The following is a 20,843-nucleotide window of genomic DNA, read 5'->3' on the forward strand; positions in this document are numbered from 1 at the left end:
TTTTCATATTTTATTTATGGAAATAATTTCATGAATCATGTGGTGCAGATTCTTGAAACATGAGTAGTTGAGAGTATTTGCCAGGGTTTTAAAATTTAAAACAACAAAAATAGAATTCAATAGAAAACTTAATTAAAATTTACTACTATTCTAAGTGAAATGGCAACACAATATGGGACTCTGTCAAAAAACATTTTTTAAATATGTAAATAAAAAATTTGGTTCCGTTGTTATTTACATTTCGTAGCATTACTGGGAGAATTGTGAATTTACTTCAGCTTTAAGGAAATTTTATTAATTAAAATAGCGGCTTCTTTCAATAGCCATGGACAGTGACGAATTAGTTGGAGTATTTCAAGAACTCTCGTGTATACCAGCTGATCCACCGGCTAAGCGGGAGCAATGCTATCGTTGCAGGTTTTCTACAAAACTTTAGCTCTTATGTTCCCAAAGTTTTAATGTATAAAATTTACTAATTTAAGTTATTAATCGAAAAGTATTATTGTAATAAATTGTGACCGGTGAAATAATAAAAATAATATTTTATTGTATTATATTTGTCATGGAGGTTTTGATATTGTGTTGATGTTTTGTATTTTGTTTTATTTGAAATACTTGCTTTTGTTTATCAACTGGAATATCCTTAACCAATTATTTATATAAAGATTAAAAAATATAATTTGTTTTTTTAGTTAGTTTTTAAACCATATGCTAGTATATTCTTGAAACAAATATTACAAATGTGTTTCAAATTTTAGAAAAAAAAATATTTACAAGAATACTGGCTGTCTATCCATGTTTACTTAAAACAGTAACTGCAAATCACTTTTAATGAGATAAAGGAAATATGATTTTCACACGAAAATGCTTTATTCTTATTAAGTTTTGGATAAAGTCAATTAACAGGATGAAGTGCTGTACAAATTTAACTCTCAGTTATCTTCAATACAATAGAGATGAATACTTGATGTACCATATTGTGGAAATATGTAAAATGCTCAGAGAAGATCATGCCTAATGTTTTTTTTTATTTATAATTTTTAATCCAGGATACAAACCAAATCTGCTATTTGACAGAAAGAAATTAAATGCCAAATATATATATATGTGAATAAGATTGTGATAAAGAAAAAATTTATCATGTATTTTAGATAAATAATAAATTTAAAAATTGATGGAATATTGTTTATCAGAGAAAAATACCCCTGATTTACAATTTTTTTTCCTTGCATTAGCAGCTAACCAATCAATATATTTTCCTATATATATATATCATTTTCTTTTGTTTTTCACTCGTATTCTTTTAATTCTTCATAAATCGTATATTCCTAAAAATTTGACAAATTCTTCCTCTAGTGAAATATAATCATTCAGTGTTTTATGTCATTTTATTCATGCTCATCAATCTATTCTTATTTAAATGTATTTATTCTTAACCACAGATTGTATTTTAATGTTAAAAATAATTTACTAGGTCATATGAAAAAACAGAATTTAAAATCAGCATTCTATAAGTAGATGATATATAGGAAGTTTTACGATGAATCGAAAACAAGCAGCAGGGAAAAATCAAAAGCTTTATTGAATGTGTATGAGTGACCTGCAATTGCAGTTTTTAGATGCAGTCATCCATTCAGGCTTGATATCAGATGATTAACCTATTATTTAGACAAGTGTACTTATTTCTATGTAAGCATCTTATTGTAAATGCTGAATATTTCCTGGCATTTATAGTCATTCCATATTGTGGAATGCTTCAATAAATGTCCCATTTATGTATTATAGGATTTAAATCAAGAGAGCAAACTGAGCCAGTTTATTCAATAACTATATTCCCAACAACTTCTTTACTGCTTGATTTTGATGTGGTATAGTAATGTGGACCATAAAGACAAAGACCAGGCCAATAGTGCTTTTAGAATAAAAGCATATAAGGAAAATCTTTTGCTAATTATAGGGAACTCTAGTGATGGTATATCCATTATTAGTGCCTCCCTAGCATATGCTGGGACCATTGTTATGGCCTAATTCCTTGACATTGTTGGAATGAAACTGTAATCTTACTTTGTCATTGCAGTGGATATTCAAAATTGTTTGAAAGTATTAAAATGGCACTTATATACCTACAGAATTTATTCTAATAATTGAGTTATTTAAGCTCTGTTTTTTACAACAGCCTTAAGGATATAATTAATGAATATTCATTGATAGAATGCAAGATTCAGGGAGATGGGCAAGTAGATTGTTTTTATGAAAGCATCTAGCATCTTTAAACTGTGATATTGACATCCTGTTGCTGTATGCAACTGCTTAGTAATTTTGACCACTGACTTTTTTGTAGCTTTTCACATCTAGAATAATATACGTTGTTCAGTGGTTGTTCATTTTATCAATTTTGATAAGCACTATTTTCCAGTTTCAAAGCTACTACTTTTAAGATTACACTTATATAGAATTGACTTGCTGTTGAGTAATTCTGTCGTATAATTAATGTGCAACAGAATTTGTGCACATTAATTGTTAGTATGCTTTAATTGTTAGTCTTTTCCAAATCCTGTTTATGGTTTCAGACAACACTGATACAATTACTATTCATTTGGATGTAAAGTGTAAATTTACCAGGCATATAATAACCTCTCATTGATGGCATGGTATTTCTATGAAGTATTGTGTAAATATTAAAAAATTATCATTATAAGAAAATACTTTAATTATATATGAAATAAGAGAAAGTTAATTTATATATGATTCTTCATATATTATAAGAAAATGATAATTAATATCTGAAACTTCTTGAAGGAAAAACAACTTACATTAAAGAAATTGACTGAAATAAAGAGGTTCAGAAAAATTTATTACAAAAAAAACAAAAAAAAACAGCACATATAATATTCAAATCAAAGCATTAAAAGTAAAATACAAAATAATGTTTTTTTGAATAGTATGACTGTATGATGATGTTCAAAATTTCTATTTCAATGATAATAGAAATGAAAACATTAAAAAAGAGATGATATTCCTTCTAAAACTCAGCAATGAAAAAAAAAAAAAAAAAAAGAACTCCTGAATAATTTTTTTATTTTGTATTTTTAATGCTTATTAACTACTAGCTCCTCTGACAAATAGCTAATAAATTGCTAATAATATTGGTAGTGTTTAACTTCACATTAATTTCTGATTCATAACTTATTGTTTGTGATTCTACAAACAAAGCATTTTAAAATATCAGATTGTTATAAACATAAAAACAATGTTATTTTAATACTGTTACACCTGTTCTATTTATCATATATACGATTCCTAATGTATATGATAAATTGAATATAATCGAATCTGATTTGTAATAGTGCTATTAAAAATGTTACTTTTTGTTTTTTGTGTTACTTTTGATTTCTGAATTGCAGATAATAAACAAACTCTTTCTCCCTCAGTTATCACCAGTGGAAGAAAATCATGTGTTTAAATATTTGATGAAACAGTGAAAAGTATTTGAAAGTGTAAAAGTATTCATTACAACAGTGAGATGCATTGATGAAAACTATGCAAATGAAAATGATTGTTAAAATGTGGATAAATATAGTGCAATAACTTGATATGATTAAAAATGATTTTTTTTGTGATATTTCGTGAAGTTATGGTGAAAAAAATACTGAAATCTTGATTGATTTTTAATTGGTTGAAATTAAATTGCTCTGAGGTGTACATTCTCATCATCAAATTTATTTATGCCACATTTGATAGCTTGAAGTCAAATGGTCTTTTATATAGAATGCCAGCAGATTGATTAGAGATTACAAACATGATATTCTTACGTGAGTCTTCACAGTTGATTTATATGTAGAAATAGGCCTTTACATATATGATTTAATTGTTTTTAAATGTCTTTAATTATTGTTAAAGCAATTATTGTTTACTTCCCTCTTACAGGAGACCAAAGACAGTATGTTGGTGCCCATTTCTTCCAAGAGAACCTTTAAATGTAAAGAGTTCAATTATCATACTTCAGCATCCTGGAGAGGTAATTAATTGCAGAAATCATGATTTGTGTAGATCTTTTGAGGAATTTGTATTTTTTATACAATACATTTATTAAGATGTTATAAAATTTTATTTTATGTGCTTGAATATATATTTTAGTAATTTATTCACTTATTACATGTATGGTGGTTTTTCCATTTAAAAATTATATTCTTTTATCTCTAATGACTTTATGTAAAATTCTAGTTTAAAAATTTTTTACCTCTTTGGTGGTGAGACTAGAAAAAAAATGTGTATGAAAAAGACTGTAACTGTAAAAAAAGTTTGTATGAAAAGATTTGTATGAAAAATTCATTTAATTTAGGAAGATTTATTGGCAAAAGATTTAGAAATAAAATAAATGGCATGGGTTTCTATAGATGTTGCATGAATAGGGGTCTACTATAAATAAATCAATAGTTTTTCTTATAAATATATATAGTCACAAGATATTTTATATGATTCTGCTAACAGTTGCAGATCTTTTGACTTTAGTATTTTATATTACAAAAAAATCCTAGTATTTACATAAATATATTAGAAATTCAAGAAGTTTTATTCTGATTTTCCCCCCCTTCAAATATATCTATATTGCCATTGCTGTGTTGAAAGACAATTTATTCTGCAACTTACTGAAGGTATTCTTCAGATAAGCAGATCAGAATGAAAATATGTTTACTGTTTTATATATATGTTTACTATTGATTACATGGAAATTGAGGTTTAACATAAATGTGCAAAATTAAGAAAATAACTAATAGAAACAGAATTTTGAAAGTCTTATAAGGTAATATGCAATATACACTGAACAGAAAGTATGCATCTCAGATAAGTTATGCAATGCTGAGAAAGAATTAACTAAAAGAGGATGATAGTACTTTTGTTAATCTATGTTTAAGAAAAGCTTGAAATTAGAATGTTATTTTCTTTTCTTTAAATTAAAATATATATATAATAATAACTGTAATGTAATGATTAGCACTGGGGATTACTTTGATGGCTCTCTGTCAAGAGTAAAATTTATGTGCTCTAAAACTTGGTACTTTGTGTAAACATTTGCAATTATGTTTATATTTTACTATGAAAATGTATTTTCTTCAGTATCAAGATATTCAGTTTGTAGAGACAGAATTCATTAAATTATAATATAGTTCTATTTTTCATGTAAAAAGTCATTCATTGATTTTTTTAAAAAAATTAATCTTGTTCTTTTGCTATCTAATTTGACTATTGTGCATGTTTTATAGGATTCCTATGAAGGAAATAAATGCCTATGCCTGCTTATTTAACAAGCTAAACAAATGTGAAACGTGTTGACTGCAGTAGTTTATATATCATGCTGATTGAATTTTTATGCACCTTTACTTTTATTTTTTACATTGTTAAAAATTCAATTTAAAATAAGTGAATGTTTACTAAACTTGGTTAATATTCCTTTTTCATGTTATTTTAGAGATAAAAGTTTCATTTAACAGTGTACTTTTTATAAATATGTATAAACATTATAGGAAAAACGATGTCTTCGTACTGCTCCTATGCTAGAACATTCTCTCCCCAAAGAAAATTTTCTTTTATTAAAAGGGAGAAGATTCTCGTCTGCTGTGTAAGTAATTTCTACAAAATTTACATTTTAATCATAAATAAAAATTGTTGAAAGTGTATGAAAATATAAATGTTTGAGTATTATCTTTTATTCAGTTTACTAAGTAGAATTTTGTAATAAATTTTGTTTTCTTTAATATACAAGAGATAAATTCCTCCTTCATGTTATGCTTATTATTTCTATTTCTTTTTTAAAAATTTAACTTTCAGACAAACTTATTAAAACTTTTGATACCTATAATTTTCTCTCATTAAATATGAGCATAACAATGAAAAAAATTTTTAATGAAATTACTTTAATTTCTATTTTTAAGCATTTCAGAAATTTTGTAAACATTTTTCTGGTATTAAAAATCTGTTTGTTTTTTTTTTTTTTCCCAGAAATGAACGATTAAAAACTATCTTTTCATCAGCTAATACTGTCTTGTGTTATCCTGGACCTGAAGCTGTAGATATTGAAACTTTGCCAAAAGTAGATGAAATTAGTAGTGGTTATAATATCATAATTCTTGATGGAACATGGCCACAAGCAAAATCTTTATATGCTAACTGTGATGAGTTGAAAAAGATAAAGCAAGTATGTACAGTTAAATTTTTTTTCTTAAATGCATTCAGAGTTTGAAATTTTGTTTCTTCAATGAGATTTTTAAAATTATTTGTTGCTATTTCGTTAAACTATTTCTTTACTTCCTGAAATCTGTTTTTGTTTCCAAGTATGGAAAATAAGGAAATGATATCTCACTTGAGAGTCTTAAAATTCATATAAAAAATTAATCAAAAAAACTCCGTGTTTGAAAATGTTAAATTTATATAATTGTATGCATGTTATCTGTACAGTAATCATTAAAATAAAAGTTCTAATATGCCTGTATAATTTGCATTTGTTCGATTTTCATTGCTGTCTCTACAAATTGAAGTAGCTTTCTTGATGTTGTGTTCTTACAAAATAGTGAAAAATGTGTGATAAACTTATGAAGATGATATTCAGGTTTCTAAATCATATTTAGTTATGAATATGATATTGTTTTTGACCTTGGAACTAAACCGCAAGTTAAATAAAAAAATTATATATTAGATATAAGAATCGAATAAAGTTCTCACAGAATTGTTATATTAACATAATTTTTTTTTTTTAAAAAAGTACATATTTCGTTTTATTATTAGCCAAAAAGTTGCTTACTAAATTTGGAAAATTTTTCATTATAAGCTATATATAATTTTTTAATTATTTTTTAATAATCTGCAATTTTATGAAATTATACATTTTTTTAAATTAAATTACAGTTATCCTTTTTCTATTTTTCATAATTATTTTACCCTCTTTTTACCAGATGTAGATGTTTAGATAAAAATAGTAATTTTGACGAAAGAATGCTGAACTGTTCTTAAAAGATGAAAAAACATAGTACTACAGTATTTCTTCTTGAACTGATCTTTTTTTTAAAAAAAAACTTTTGCCTTTTAATGCATTTATTATTACAATTTGCTGAAAAAATTGTATACAAAATTTTCTTACTTTTTATCATGTGAGAACATGATATTGTTTTTACGTGAGGTTTTTGGAGCCTCAAAATGTGAAGGCAACAAATTGGCTATTTATCCTTTTTTTTTTTTTTTTTTTTTTTGAGTTGGTTTCATATTATAACTTTTCCATTATCTATCTTCTGTTAATATAATATTTCCCTTGGAAATCACAGTACTATTGCTTAACTCGTGCAACGTTTTTTAAAAATAAACCAAGCAAGTTAAAATATTGTTTGTTTAATCGATAAAGATTGTTGTTTCAGGGATAATATCAACTAATTAAAATAAGGTTATTAGAAAATAATGCAGAAGGTTGTCACATTTGGCAATTTATTGTCAACTAAAGTTACAACTTAATTTTCAAATTATACATTCTCTGAATTCTTATGAATTGTCTTAATTAATTTAAGTCATTAGCCAGTTTAAACTGATTTGAAACAGTCATGAGACTATCATATTATGCATGCGTTGATATTTAGAAAAATGATGGATTTTTTTTCATCTCAAGATCGGTTGAGCTCTAAAACTTTGTTTGCCAGCTAGAAAAATTGAAAATGAAAGTTTAAAAAAATTATCATTATACATATATATATATATATAGAGAGAGAGAGAGAGAGAAGCCGCATGACTGTTTCAAACTGGTTAATGACTTAAATTAATTAAGACAAATAATAGCTTAAAAATAATAATGTCTCCACAAGATAACTTGAAATTTCGATAGTAGATTTCACTTTTTCTTTCTTTCTTTTCCTCATTTTTTATTTATAAAGTTTCCTTTTAATATCATTTCAAGATTCAAATCAATTCAGATGGGGCAAGTGAATATGTAATTAGAACTCAACCTACTGAAAAATCCTTGTCAACTGTTGAAACTGCAGCATTAGCTCTTTCTATTTTAGAAGGAAAACCAGACTTGAAAGATGTAAGTTGCATTTGTTTCTCTCAAAAGGGAAATTTTTAAATGCATGTTTAACATTTGCTATTTCCATTATAATTTGGACAATTCATATTTTTTCTATTTATTCCTATTATTCTTCCAGCTTGTGTTAAAGTGAATTTTATTTTTCATATAAGATCCCTTAATCTATACATTTTCTGGCCTGATATTATATTTCATTGCATCATTCCTTATCATCATTATATATATTTGTTTTCCGAAATACAAAATTGCATGAAATTTTTTTGCTTTTATTTTAATTTAATAATAATACTTATAGTCTGAAATTTTATTAAGCATTTTTTTCCAGCTTTATTTAATTAATAAAATTTAACTTAACTTTCAAAAATACTATAGTACTTTTATGATTTTTATTTCTTTATCATTGCATTCAAATTTCAGTCAGTATTGTAGTAAAATATTATTATTCCATTATAATATGCCTCATTGTAATTTTTGTATTTTAAAATTTTAAATGCTTGTATTATTCAAGACTCATAATTTTTTAAAAATTTTCTTATATATCAAGTTGTTTTTAATTAGGGAATTTACCAAAATTATTGGATAAATCTTATAAGCATTGCTTTTTGCTTAATTTTAGTGCCCCTCCCAATACAGTACTTCTTATTTTTGATACACTTTTAAATCTCTGAAACCTGCCATTCTTTGAAAGCTTATTTTAATAGAACCTAGCATTTTTGAAAGAAGACAAACGTTTCCATCCCTAATGTTTGTAAACACATGTACCTGTGAAACATCCTAATCTTTATTGATTACAAAAGGGGTAATTTAGAAATTGTAATAAATCTTCGTAATTTTGCTAAAAGTTTCATTTTTTTACAATTATACAGGATTATTATTTATTGCTTGCAAAAAGACAAAATTTATTGAGAAAAGGTATCTAAATTTTAATGAGCATTCAAATACTATTTTAAAACTATTGCTGCTTTATAAAAATTTAATCATTTAAAAGTTCTCTCTCTCTCTCTTTTCATTTCAAGAGTGTATTTAGGTAGATAAATTAACTATAAATACTTAAGTTGTTAAAATTTAAAGGAATTTTAATTTAATTTGAACATTAAAGAATTTATCAGGGTGGACACATCACTGGCAGAACCTTGAACAGAGTTTAAAAATTGACAGAAAAAAAAATAGGTAAATTTGAATATTTTCATAAAAAAAAACCTGGAAAATACAGAGTATTTTAAGTTTCTTAGCCCTCCCCCCCCCCCCTCCCATCTGGAAAATGTCGATCTCTTACGATTGCGTGAATAAAAAAGTGTAATCACAGCTTCCCAAAACAAAAGAAGACCATTCGCAATTGTGTAAGGCAGAAACTTGCATCTTTTCTACTGTCTCCTCCTTTTTTCTGTATAGGTAATTTAAATTTGTGAGATAGTTCTTTTTTCTTCAGATTCCCAATTTGCAGCTAATGTGCATGCACGAAACTTCTGAAACTGTATGAAAGAATAGAATACATTTATTTGGTGGAAATAGCAACACTCTATCTGCAGAAACAGCATGATACTGCTTAGGCTACCATACTTGAGTTTATTTAATGTTTTTTTTTTTTTTTTTTTTTTTTTTATCATTTGAGAAATTGTAAGCTTATTCAAAGTCGATTAGAGAATTTATTAAAAGCAATCAGCTGCTCAAAATCCGTATTTAATATGAATAACATGGATAAAAAAAATCCTGATCTTGCTGAAAGGGTTTGAGAAGTCCCACAAAATCCATTTGTTTTGTACTATTTGCTTTCTAAGAAAATAGTAAATCTAAGTAATATGGGAAAATAGGCATTTGTTAGTCATGCCAAAAAAAAAGAAACAAAATTGTGTGTCTGTTCGAAAAAGTCATAATTAATGGACTTTGTATCTAAAGGAATGAAGAAACTGGTATAACAAGTCCAAAAACGTCAAATTTAATGTCCTAAAACAAACCAATTTTGTATTTTTTAGTTCCAGAACAATCATTTAAAGTTGAATTTTCATGGGATTAGAACTTGTTGTGTTACATTCATTCTTTTATGCATTCGATGATATATCAAAAATATTTTACATATATTCACTGAAAGTGAAATAACTAATAAAATGTGTATTGGGCCGTACAAAAATATTGTATCTTATTTGTTAAGAATAGCTTCATGAAAATGATATCTGAATAATCTTCTGAAATCTATGCCCAAGTACAGAATTTGCAAAAATGAATAAATAAATAAAAATAATTTTACTTTGTAATGTTTTTTTTATGTTGTTAAGTAATCATTAAATGATTTTTATCATGATAACAAAAATGTTTATTTTATTTCATCTGAGTCCTTTATTTTGTGTGACTTACAATTAAAGAGCATGAGCAGTAATGTATACCTTCCCTAAATTATAAATTTTGTCTTGCTAAATTCTATATAATAAATAAATAGAATTTTTTCAATGTAAATAACAAAATATGATGTTATTTCAAATAATAAATGTATCTTCTTTTCCTTGCTTTTTCCATTCCTTAAAATCATATTGGATTATAACTAGCATATGAGTGCTATTTTGCGTTTCCTTCTATCTTGAATATGCATACAAGGATTTTGGATTTGAGTAGCAACCCTGTTTATTTCCAGAGCAACTATCAGATTTATATATTAGTATGTAAAAGAGAAAAAGAAATACAATGTTTAAAACTTATATATATTTCATCTATACTTATAATAAAGCTCAATGTGTGTGTTGGCGCTGTAAGGCCAGAATGTTTGACCTACAGCTGCAAATTTGGCACATGCATACCTTGGAGGTCGGAAATGTGTACCTGGGGCCCCTATTTTTTTTTTTTTTTTTTTTTTAATATTTAACTAAAATTTTAATTATTAATTAAAAACTAACTTTCCCACCAAAAAATCTTTTCATTTCCCCACCGCCAAGTTAGTAAGGCTTCAGTTTATTTTCCCACGCTAAAGAGGTTAGACTTTAAGAAATTTTCGGCCGATTATTTCAAACGATTCTGTTTATTTTCTTAATGTTTGATTCATTTCAATTACCCCAACTGGCATAGAAAATTCACGCATTTGCGTTACTATAAGTGGTATTGAAAATTCACGCATGCGCTTTGTGTTGTGAATTGTTGACAACTATTTTACGGTCTTGGACTTGGATACGGACTTGGTTTTGAAGGCTTGACATATTTTCGACAAATTATTTCAAACGATTCTATTTATTTTCTTAGTGTTTGATGCATTTAAAACTAAACATAGTTTATTAATCGATCTGTTCAGGATGAATGTGAGAAAATGTTGTTGAAAACTTCTTTTGCTATTATATAAATTAAGAAAAATATTCTTTAGTGCTCATAAGGTTTAAATACTCAAGGACTCTGTTTTCAGCACTCATATTTTAAAAAAAAATGCTTTGTTTCAATAAAAAATATGTTCTTATATCAATTGCACTTTAATAATTTCTGCTTTAAGTTAAAGCATAAATTCTACGGGAACTAACAGAAAATTCGAGAGAAACATATTACATTACAGCTGAAGGCCTTTATAATATTACGAGTGAATTATATGACTATCTAAACTTGAAGCTTTAAAATATTTTGATGAAGAAGCTATTAAAATAGGTGTTACGTAAAATATATTATTATTAAAATTTTATCAAGCATTAAGATTGGCGAACCGGCTGGTTGCCAAAGGCGGCTAGTAGTAAATATTAAAAAAAATGTGTTAAACGTTTAAGATTTTAAAATGATAAAGGAAAAGGCAAAAAAGTGCAGAAAGTACAGGGTGGTTATAATTAAACTTTCCCGAGAAACAGCATCATACAACGCAAATTGGTGGACGGATTCCAACAAAATTTTGTTTATAGACTGTACACGAGATGTGCACACGGAATTTCGGAGGAAAAAAAATGTTCCAAAATGTCCACCAGAAGGAGCCTTTTCCAAAAAAACATCAATTTTAACACAATAAACGACCAAAACGGAATACAGAAACAATATTAACATTTATTGATTAGTTTCTGATCACTTTGTCATCGAACCACATTAAGTAAAGGTAAGGAAATAGTAACAGTTCGTTATTTGAGAAAGAAAAAAAAAATCAGTTTGCAGAAACAAGAACAGATTAAGATGAAATTGCTCAAGAAGAGCAGCGCCCTCTAGCGCCATTTTGGAACTTTTTTTTTTTTCTTTTTTTTTTTTTGAAACTGTGTGAGCGCATGTCGTGTATAATCTATATACCAAATTTCAATGCACCGTTCGCGTTGTATAGGAGAAGTTTAATTATAACCACCCTGTATTTACTTGGACAAGACATTCTCCTGCTAGGTGTCATTTACTATTTTCAAATATTGTAGACATAATACTAAAAGTCAAAACTAATGCTAAAGTTTTTTTCCAAATCCTTTGGCAAATACGCAGTTAAACTTAAAATATAAAATTTATAAGGAAAGCAAAAATGTCAAATTTTAATAAAAGTGAGATACAATTCGTGGGTTTTCTAATCAACAAAACTTCTAATTGTATTTGTTTTCAATTATACTTTCTAACTTAAGCAGCGCACTGAAGACTTATGTTTGCCAATCTTAAATTGATCTGTAAGATTTTTTTTTTTGGTTAAATCAGTGAATTTATAATTACGAATATTCCAAGTTCTAATAGAAAAAGGATGGAATTTTCTGAAAATATTTTGTATTATTATAAATGTAGTTTTTTTATTTGATTTTATTTTTTCATACTTTCTGATATTTTGTTTCATTTTAATATGATTTCTAACAAAATGGTCACATTTGCAGCTTGGAAAGAAGATTGAAGAGATGGAGATAGTGGCAAATTCACTGTCCTCATCTCTTCAATCTAAATCAGATTCATCAGTATCATCAAACACTATTTATTAAATTCTTCATATCCAATTTTCAAGAATTTTTAACAGTTAGAAAGTTTATTGTAAATTGAACATCTGCCTTCGAACAGTTACCAATAATAATCGTGGGACAGAAAGCAGCCATTGTTGAAAAATTGATTGCTATTCACCATTTCCCGATCTTCTTGAACTAGGTGGAGGAAATAAGAATACAACATTTTAAACTCTGAGTCATCACCTGTTAGCATGCCCTATTAGCAGTCAAAGGATTCACTTGTTCTAGTTTAGATGCCTTATTCTAATTCTATTTGCATGTACTTTCCTAATTCTCTTTGTTTATCATACTATCTGCCTGCTTTCTGTATTGAGAGAGTAGTAATTAAAATCATGCACCATTACAGTTTGTCTGCTTTACCAAATATGTTTCATAGTACCTTGGAGATGATACTATTGATGCATTAAAAAAATAACTGAGTGTACTACAAAATATAAATTTAAGTTCAGGTTTTAAAAAAAGTTTCTTTTATTCGTGCATTTTAATAAAGAATAGCTCTGTTTGACATGTACTTGAAAATTGAAGAAAAAAAAATAAAACCTTTGTAACCACAATGCATTTTTTTATCAAATATAAGTTTAAAAGAATAGCCTAATCTTTCTGAAAAAAAAAATGCTTAATTCCAATGTGTGTATGTGAGTGCACATACACAATCTAAGCAATTAGATATGATTATAAAATGAGGTACACTTCAGTGCTCTTTCAAAATTTAAAAATTTCATATCTATATAATATAAAAATGGCAGTATTATTATTTTTGAAAAGTAAAAATAAATAAAGACATATCATCGATAAACTAGACATATTTTAATAGCATCTGCTATTGTAATGAAAGTTTTTGTTTGATTTCCTTTCTAAATTTATCGAAATTTTTTGACGTCGATTAAGCTGCTATAACATTGTTAGTTGTTGTAAGTTTCCAATTATGATTGTAAAATTGCAGAATTAAAATTAATTTTTGTTCTATCATCAGTAGATTTCAAATAATATTCTTGAAAAGCTTATAATTCCTAAATAAGACATTTTTACCAAACACCATGCTATATTTCAAATGTAAGAAAAGTTTGTGGATGGAAGGGAATATTTGCTTTCTCTTTGGCATTGTTATGGTATATGATGTTAATCCAAGATTTAATAGAATGCTTATATAGTAATTCCCCTATAAAATTTGAATTATATAAGTACAAAAAGTAAGGCTAAACTGTGAGATATTTTTTGATGATAGACCTTCAAAAAAGAAAAGGAATTTAGATTATTTAGGAATCAGTAATTGTTCAAAAATTATTTTACTTTATTTGTGAGTATTAAGATTTTAATTGTGATTGCATCATAAAAAGCCAATTTTACAATTAATTAATGTTCTGAACTATTCACAATTTTTACTGTAACATTGCATTTCTGCTCATTTTAGGAGGAGGGGAGGCTCTGCTTAACTTGTTTTTAATTTAAAGATAGTTTCTTTGTAGGTACTGTGCCATCAAAATGTGACTGTATGTTAATTATAAATATAACCTAATGTATAATGCTTGAAATCCAACATTAAAGGCCAGATTAAATGGAGGAAGGCATTTTATATCTTCAATAAAGTAAAGTCTCATAAACATTGCACTTTATAATCTAAAGTACAAAAAAGTGCATTTTATATTGCCTACAGAAGGGATGTTGAATTGAATTGCACTGGCAAATGTTTTATCTGTAAACTATGGGTGTATCTGTAAATTGTATTTTAAATGTAGTTGCAATATCTTTAAATATACACTTTTCTTCAGAAATAATTTAATTTTTTAAAAAAGATATTTTTCTAAAATTTAAAACTAAAAATTAAATAATCAGCAATTACACTGGCTTGCTCTTTGCTTCCTTTAAACTCTTACAAGGCAGAGGTTATTGAGGAGGGGGGGGATGAATTTTAGTTTTTCAGAACAGATTTTATTCTAGAAAAATTACAAATTACATGGGGTTTTTTTTTTGTATATTATGATTAAATAAATCATAAAAATAAAATCAATACTATTACTAAAAAAATTTGGATTAGAATTATATTTCTTAGAAAGCAATATATCAATATATTTTTATAATGTAATCAATGGAAATCTAAATATTGCTTGCCATCTGACTTTCCAGAAAATTCAAGTAATTTTATTTTGGAGCATATTATTACAGGTAAGGTGTATTTGAAGCTAAGATCCTTTTCCTGCATTTTCTTCATTTTAAGCAATCCATTTCTTGGATCCTTAATTTGATCTAGTCAAGTTGAAATAGACATGTTTTAAGTTTTATTTAATCTGCTTCAGTAATGGAGTTTCAAATTAGATATTTTAGTCTCAAATTTTGTCTCATCTTCTTCAATGATTGAGTTAATTTATATCTAATTATATATTTTTTAATATAGAGGACTAAAACATAGATTTTCATAATTATTTTTAGTGAGCACCAAAATATAAATATTTATAATAATTTTTTAAACATTTTAGTAAACATTATTATGAATATTTTAATAGTTCAGTAATAACATTGTTGAAATACTAAGTCCATGCATTAATATGAAAAAATTGGTTATTTCTTCCATTTGTTTTAATATAAGTGCTTCTCTTATTACTTTGTTTCTATAGATAAATGTTATACTTTTAACACTCAAGAAATTTTTAAAGTTCTGCTTTGTTTAACATTTTTAAATTTCTGTTTACAGGCACTCTTACAACCTCTGAAAGCATTATGCAGTTTCCAACTTGCCCATGGGGCTGTAACTCATCAAAGCAAAGAATTTTTGATAAGAAACGGTTTACATAAATCTCAAATTCAGTATTGTTTATCTTAACATCTTTATTTTATATTACTTTCACTAAATGTCAGAAAAAGACTTTTTAATTCATGTTTTCTCTGTATATAATTTTCACTTTTATGTGTCTGAGTGTAATAAAGTTATTATTTACCTGTTTTTTGTAATCATATTGCAAAAATTCATGTTATTCTACCTTGTTTTGTATTCAAGTAATTTTTTTTTAATAAAATAAGAGATTTATAAGTATCTATTGAGATAGATAAACAAAACTTAGTATGAGGCTCTTATAGCATTCCACTCTGCATGTCATAAAAGAGCTATTTCAAAAGACATCTAGTAAGTGTATGTTGTCACTTTTTTCTTATCATAGAGATAACTCATCTCCAAGATATCAGTGTCAAACATATATCATATTCAAATTTCCAGAGAAAAGAAACAGCATCAACTATTTCATCTGATTGTCTCATTAAGGTTGAATAAAAAGTGAAGGAAAGCAAACATTTTTTTTTTTTTTTCTCCCTACTTTCTCTAGTATAGAGAAAGTATAGTAATTATCAAAAAATTCGAATTCGAGGGTTTTGACGAATCTTCACATTTTAGACCTCCCTGATTTCGAAAAATACATTTTTAGAAAATGTCCTTCTGTCTGTGACAAAGATAACTCAACAACGCTTTGGGCTAGACGGATGAAATTTGGTATACGGTCTCTACACCGAATTTCTATATTTCTATAAAATTTTGTGCAAAATCTGTTCAAAAGAATTCTGTTTGTTCGGCTGTTCGAATATAAATTAACACGATAACAAAATGAAGGATAAAATTTCGTACACATACTTAACATTTGTAAGTAGACGCCTACCAAATTTTGAGCCAAATCCAATGAAGGGGTTGACCGTCTGTCAGTCTGCACTTTCAGAAACTTATAAACACGATAATTAAAAAATGCATTGAGTTAAATAAATTTAATCTAAATTTTGTGACTACAAGTATCACATTTTAACAAATTTTTGTTTTAACCTCTTCAAAGTCCGTAACGCGCCTAGCGCGTTCAAGTGAAACTTCTGCAGGGCACCCGTAACGTGCTTCAAGCGTTCTACATTTTAACACTTTTAAACCTTTAAAACGCTCTGTAAATGTTTACTTGTTTGAATTTTTATTTTTGTTTTAATTTTGCGAATAATAGAGGAAAAGCATCTAAAATACAGATTTGAATTTCGGATATTATTAACCACATGCCAGGATTAATCGCCAAATAAGTCGCCAAGGATGACGCCATGGATTCAGTGAAAATGCTAAATTCATGCCAAAGGTTAATATTTGTAACTATTGTATGCCAATGCCAGGCAGGTGTTCTCTTGTAAAACACCTTTAATTGACAGTATACGAAAAAGTTTGGAGGAGACACTCCTGCTAGTTTTGGTGGTTGTCACAGTGTAATGTAAACTATTCTACATCAGATTTACTTCAATGTGCTAACAGTTTAGTCTTTGGATTCAGACAACAATCCCTGCTAGCTAGAATTTATTAGGAAGCTGAAAAAATTTTCTTATATTTTTAAATCCAATTTTTTATATTATATGAATACTGTATGTATATTAATTAGAGGATTAACACACACACACACACACACAAAGAGAGGAATGAATGTATAGTACTGTTGCATATTAAAGAATTGACCCATAAGAATATCTGTTCTCTGATTGCTATAATGTCTTTTTTGCACTTTTTAAAAGCGTGCTATTGGAAAAGACGCAAGTTTTAAAAAAATATGCCTTTTAAAAAGTCCCCCCACCCAACCTTCTCAAAAAATTTCTCTGCTAAAGTCAGACATGTCATATTTCTGAGTACTTTAGCGGAATCAAACTGTATCATTTGAGAAATCAATTAATTTTCTTTTGTGTAATGATTCAACAATATTTTTAATATGTCAAACACTTTTTGTACAAATTTATTCTTTTCATTATTCAAGTAATCGTGCTTATTTTACTCCGTGTTTATATTTCACACTATTTATTATTTTATGAAATTCTGCTTTTTCTGTTTCTTATGGCACTTGCTATGGACAAGGCCGCTGTTACGAAGACAGCGATTTTAAGCCGGTGGGGGAGCGTCTCTTGTTCTTTTTAGTAGCACCAACTAGGGCCAAGAGTACGACTTTGCTTCTCACGCATCACTCATTCGCTTGCACAACCCTTTTTACAGGAGGGCACATTCACAGATAGAACAACCGGGGCTCGAACCTAGGACGCCCAGCTCACGGGGAAGACGCGCTGCACCTATGTCAGGACGCCGGCTCGGCTTTTTCCAATTTCCATTAATGATAAATCTGATTTAATATAATTTAATTGATTTTCCATCTTCAAACTCTACAAGAGCCATTTCTGACTTTGTATCATGTACTGTTTTCAGATGATAAGACATCTTAAACCGACTCGCCCTCTTTACATCACAGCAGCGACTTCCACCAGCAGGTTTAATATATGTTAGACTTTGTTCTTCGAACAAATGGTCTAGTGATAGAATATATTATTTTAATATAGTTCTTATTTAAGCACACACGCACACAAAGAAACCAATGTGATATATCTCTTTGCTAAGTGTGCATAATATATTTATTTAAATATGTAAAACTTCTTTTACAGTTTAATTCTTCCGTGATGAAAGTTAACAAAGGAGACAAAAATCTCCCTAGAAGTAATACGATAGGTCGTTATCTCGTACATGCTGAAAATCTGAATGAAATCAGCGGAAATTTTCTCCTCTCAACTTTCTCATATGCTTTATTATGCTTTTAATACTGCATTTTTTTATTTACTTTCATCGATGAAAAAGCGGATTTAGTTGTATTTTGGATATTTTTGGTTGATTAGTTATGAGATTTGTTTCTACGGTTTCGTTGTCAAAACCTCATATTGGAAGCCATCCCGCTAACTTGTTGAGTTATCGCTTTTATAACATACATATTTATTTATTTACAGATTTCATTCAAAATTTAATAAGATTATTAATGTAAAATTTTATCAACCTAGCTCACACTCCTCTTTTTATTTATCGCTCTTGCAGACCAACAAGCTATTGAGGACAAATTTCGTCTACAATTCTTATACAATAAATGTCCTTTTTTTTTTTTTTTTTTTTTTAGATGTATATTTCTATAAACACTAGATGAAAATATACAGATGGTGAATATAGGATTTTCGCAACTAGAAAATTTTACAATATTCATCTTATAAAGTTATTTAACAGAGCAGACGATGGAAAAGAATTGAAAATACATTGCATTAGCTTATCTATCGAAAAAATATGCTCATTCATTTCAGAACTACAGTACAGGGACTACGGTAGCTGAGTCTCGGTGGATAACCAGAAGATCTAAAATTCAAGAGAGGTAATCGATGGCGAATGTACGACCAAGCAACTGCTTAAGACCATTAGTTGGAAGAGTGATGCTAACAAGTCGATTAAAAGATGTCATTAGCTTAGTTCTCAAATAAATAAGTTTGAGATGAATGCAAATTCTATCTATCTGTGTATAGATTATTGATAAAAGTAGAATTTATTTTAAATTCTATCTATCTGTGGATAGAATATTGATTTATTTTAAATTCTATCTATCTGTGGATAGAATATTGATTTATTTTAAATTCTATCTATCTGTGGATAGAATATTGATTTATTTTAAATTCTATCTATCTGTGGATAGAATATTGATTTATTTTATATTCTATCCATCATTGTTTTTTTGGCAAAACCATAGAACAGTGAAATATTAACAGAAAACTATTAAATCACTAAACACTGAAAATAATTAAGAAGTGTTGAACAGGGACGGATTATCAAACAGACAATTGCCTAAGGATTCCTAAATTTTGAACACTCTTTTTGACATATTTTCAGAATGTATTATTTTTATGTTTTACTAGAGACAAGCTCATTAATTGATTCAAATCAAATGCCAATTAAAGATTAAAACATTATTTTGATATCTCTAATTAATTGTCTTTCATAAGTTTTATAATGTGCTGTTTAAAATCTTTAACAATGTATTGTTTTATATTTTTAAAAGACATTTCCAAATCTATAGTTTAACAGTATTTAGACAGCGGTTAGTTTCATATTTCTCTTTTTGTTATAAATTTATATCTTTGTTATTTTATATACAAATTTTAAGGATATGTAAATACATATAAAGAAGGTTTTTTTTTTTTTTTTTTTTTTTTTTTGTATAGCATAATGGGATCGGATATTTAAAAAATATATAGGCGGAAAAAACAAGAAATATTGAGGAAATGGGAACAAAAAGTTCTTTATTTACATAATTTTTGACGATATACAAATTTAGTAACGTGGCTTAAATAAAGATGAACTTCGGAAGAAATCATCATATTGAATAATTTAGGAGGTTTATGTAGCTACCTTTATCAAATCATCTGTAAAACAATTTTGTTGAGGTTGAAAGGTATTACATGTGCTGAAAATGATTGTTTGCTAGTAAAGAATATTTTTGCGGGATGGAGTAATTTACGCTTTCTAAGTAGACATATGGGGTTGCGAATTGTAACGAAAGAGAAGCACTAAGGTTTCATCATGAACAGACTGGTTTCATAAGACTGTAGCGGTTTGGAATGAGCGAAGGATAGAACCTTGTGGTTCGCAGTCCAGTAACATAACCATTATGCAAAAGCAATTGCTCGTGCAGCGTAGTTGTTAACTGGCTTATATGCTATTCATCACAAGACAAAACGACCACAAATTTTTTTTTTTGTATTTACACCAACAGCTTTGAAAGCAGTTCGTTTCATATCAAGAAACCAGATGTAGGTCGCTTGATCTTCAGTATTTCTTGTAATTTCCGCTTACACTGAAAAAAAATTTTTTTACGTGTATTTTATCTACTCTTACAGTTTGGCACATAAATTCAGAAAAATCCTGTATATACGAAATATTTCAACCAGCTCACTTGGCAAGGCCCTGTAATTAAATTTTTCGCTAATTTTTAACTATATAAAACTGTTTAGACAGATAATAAAAATGAATAAAAAATATTTAGTATAGAAAAGTCAAAGTCTGGAAAACAGTTGTCGAG

General features: G+C 27.5%; 1 protein-coding gene across 1 annotated transcript; it reads left to right on the plus strand.

The window, feature by feature from the left end:
• The first annotated feature begins 180 nt into the window (after positions 1-180).
• On the plus strand, positions 181-15,913 carry LOC129988599 (tRNA-uridine aminocarboxypropyltransferase 2-like). Its single transcript, XM_056096858.1, has 6 exons — positions 181-417; positions 3,928-4,018; positions 5,526-5,620; positions 6,001-6,196; positions 7,937-8,065; positions 15,665-15,913. Exons 1-6 carry the CDS (start codon positions 326-328, stop codon positions 15,791-15,793), a joined length of 732 nt encoding a protein of 243 aa, XP_055952833.1. The 5' UTR covers positions 181-325; the 3' UTR covers positions 15,794-15,913.
• The last annotated feature ends 4,930 nt before the right edge of the window (positions 15,914-20,843 follow it).

The sequence above is a fragment of the Argiope bruennichi genome, chromosome 10, assembly GCF_947563725.1.
Source record: "Argiope bruennichi chromosome 10, qqArgBrue1.1, whole genome shotgun sequence".
Classification (NCBI taxonomy): domain Eukaryota; kingdom Metazoa; phylum Arthropoda; class Arachnida; order Araneae; family Araneidae; genus Argiope; species Argiope bruennichi.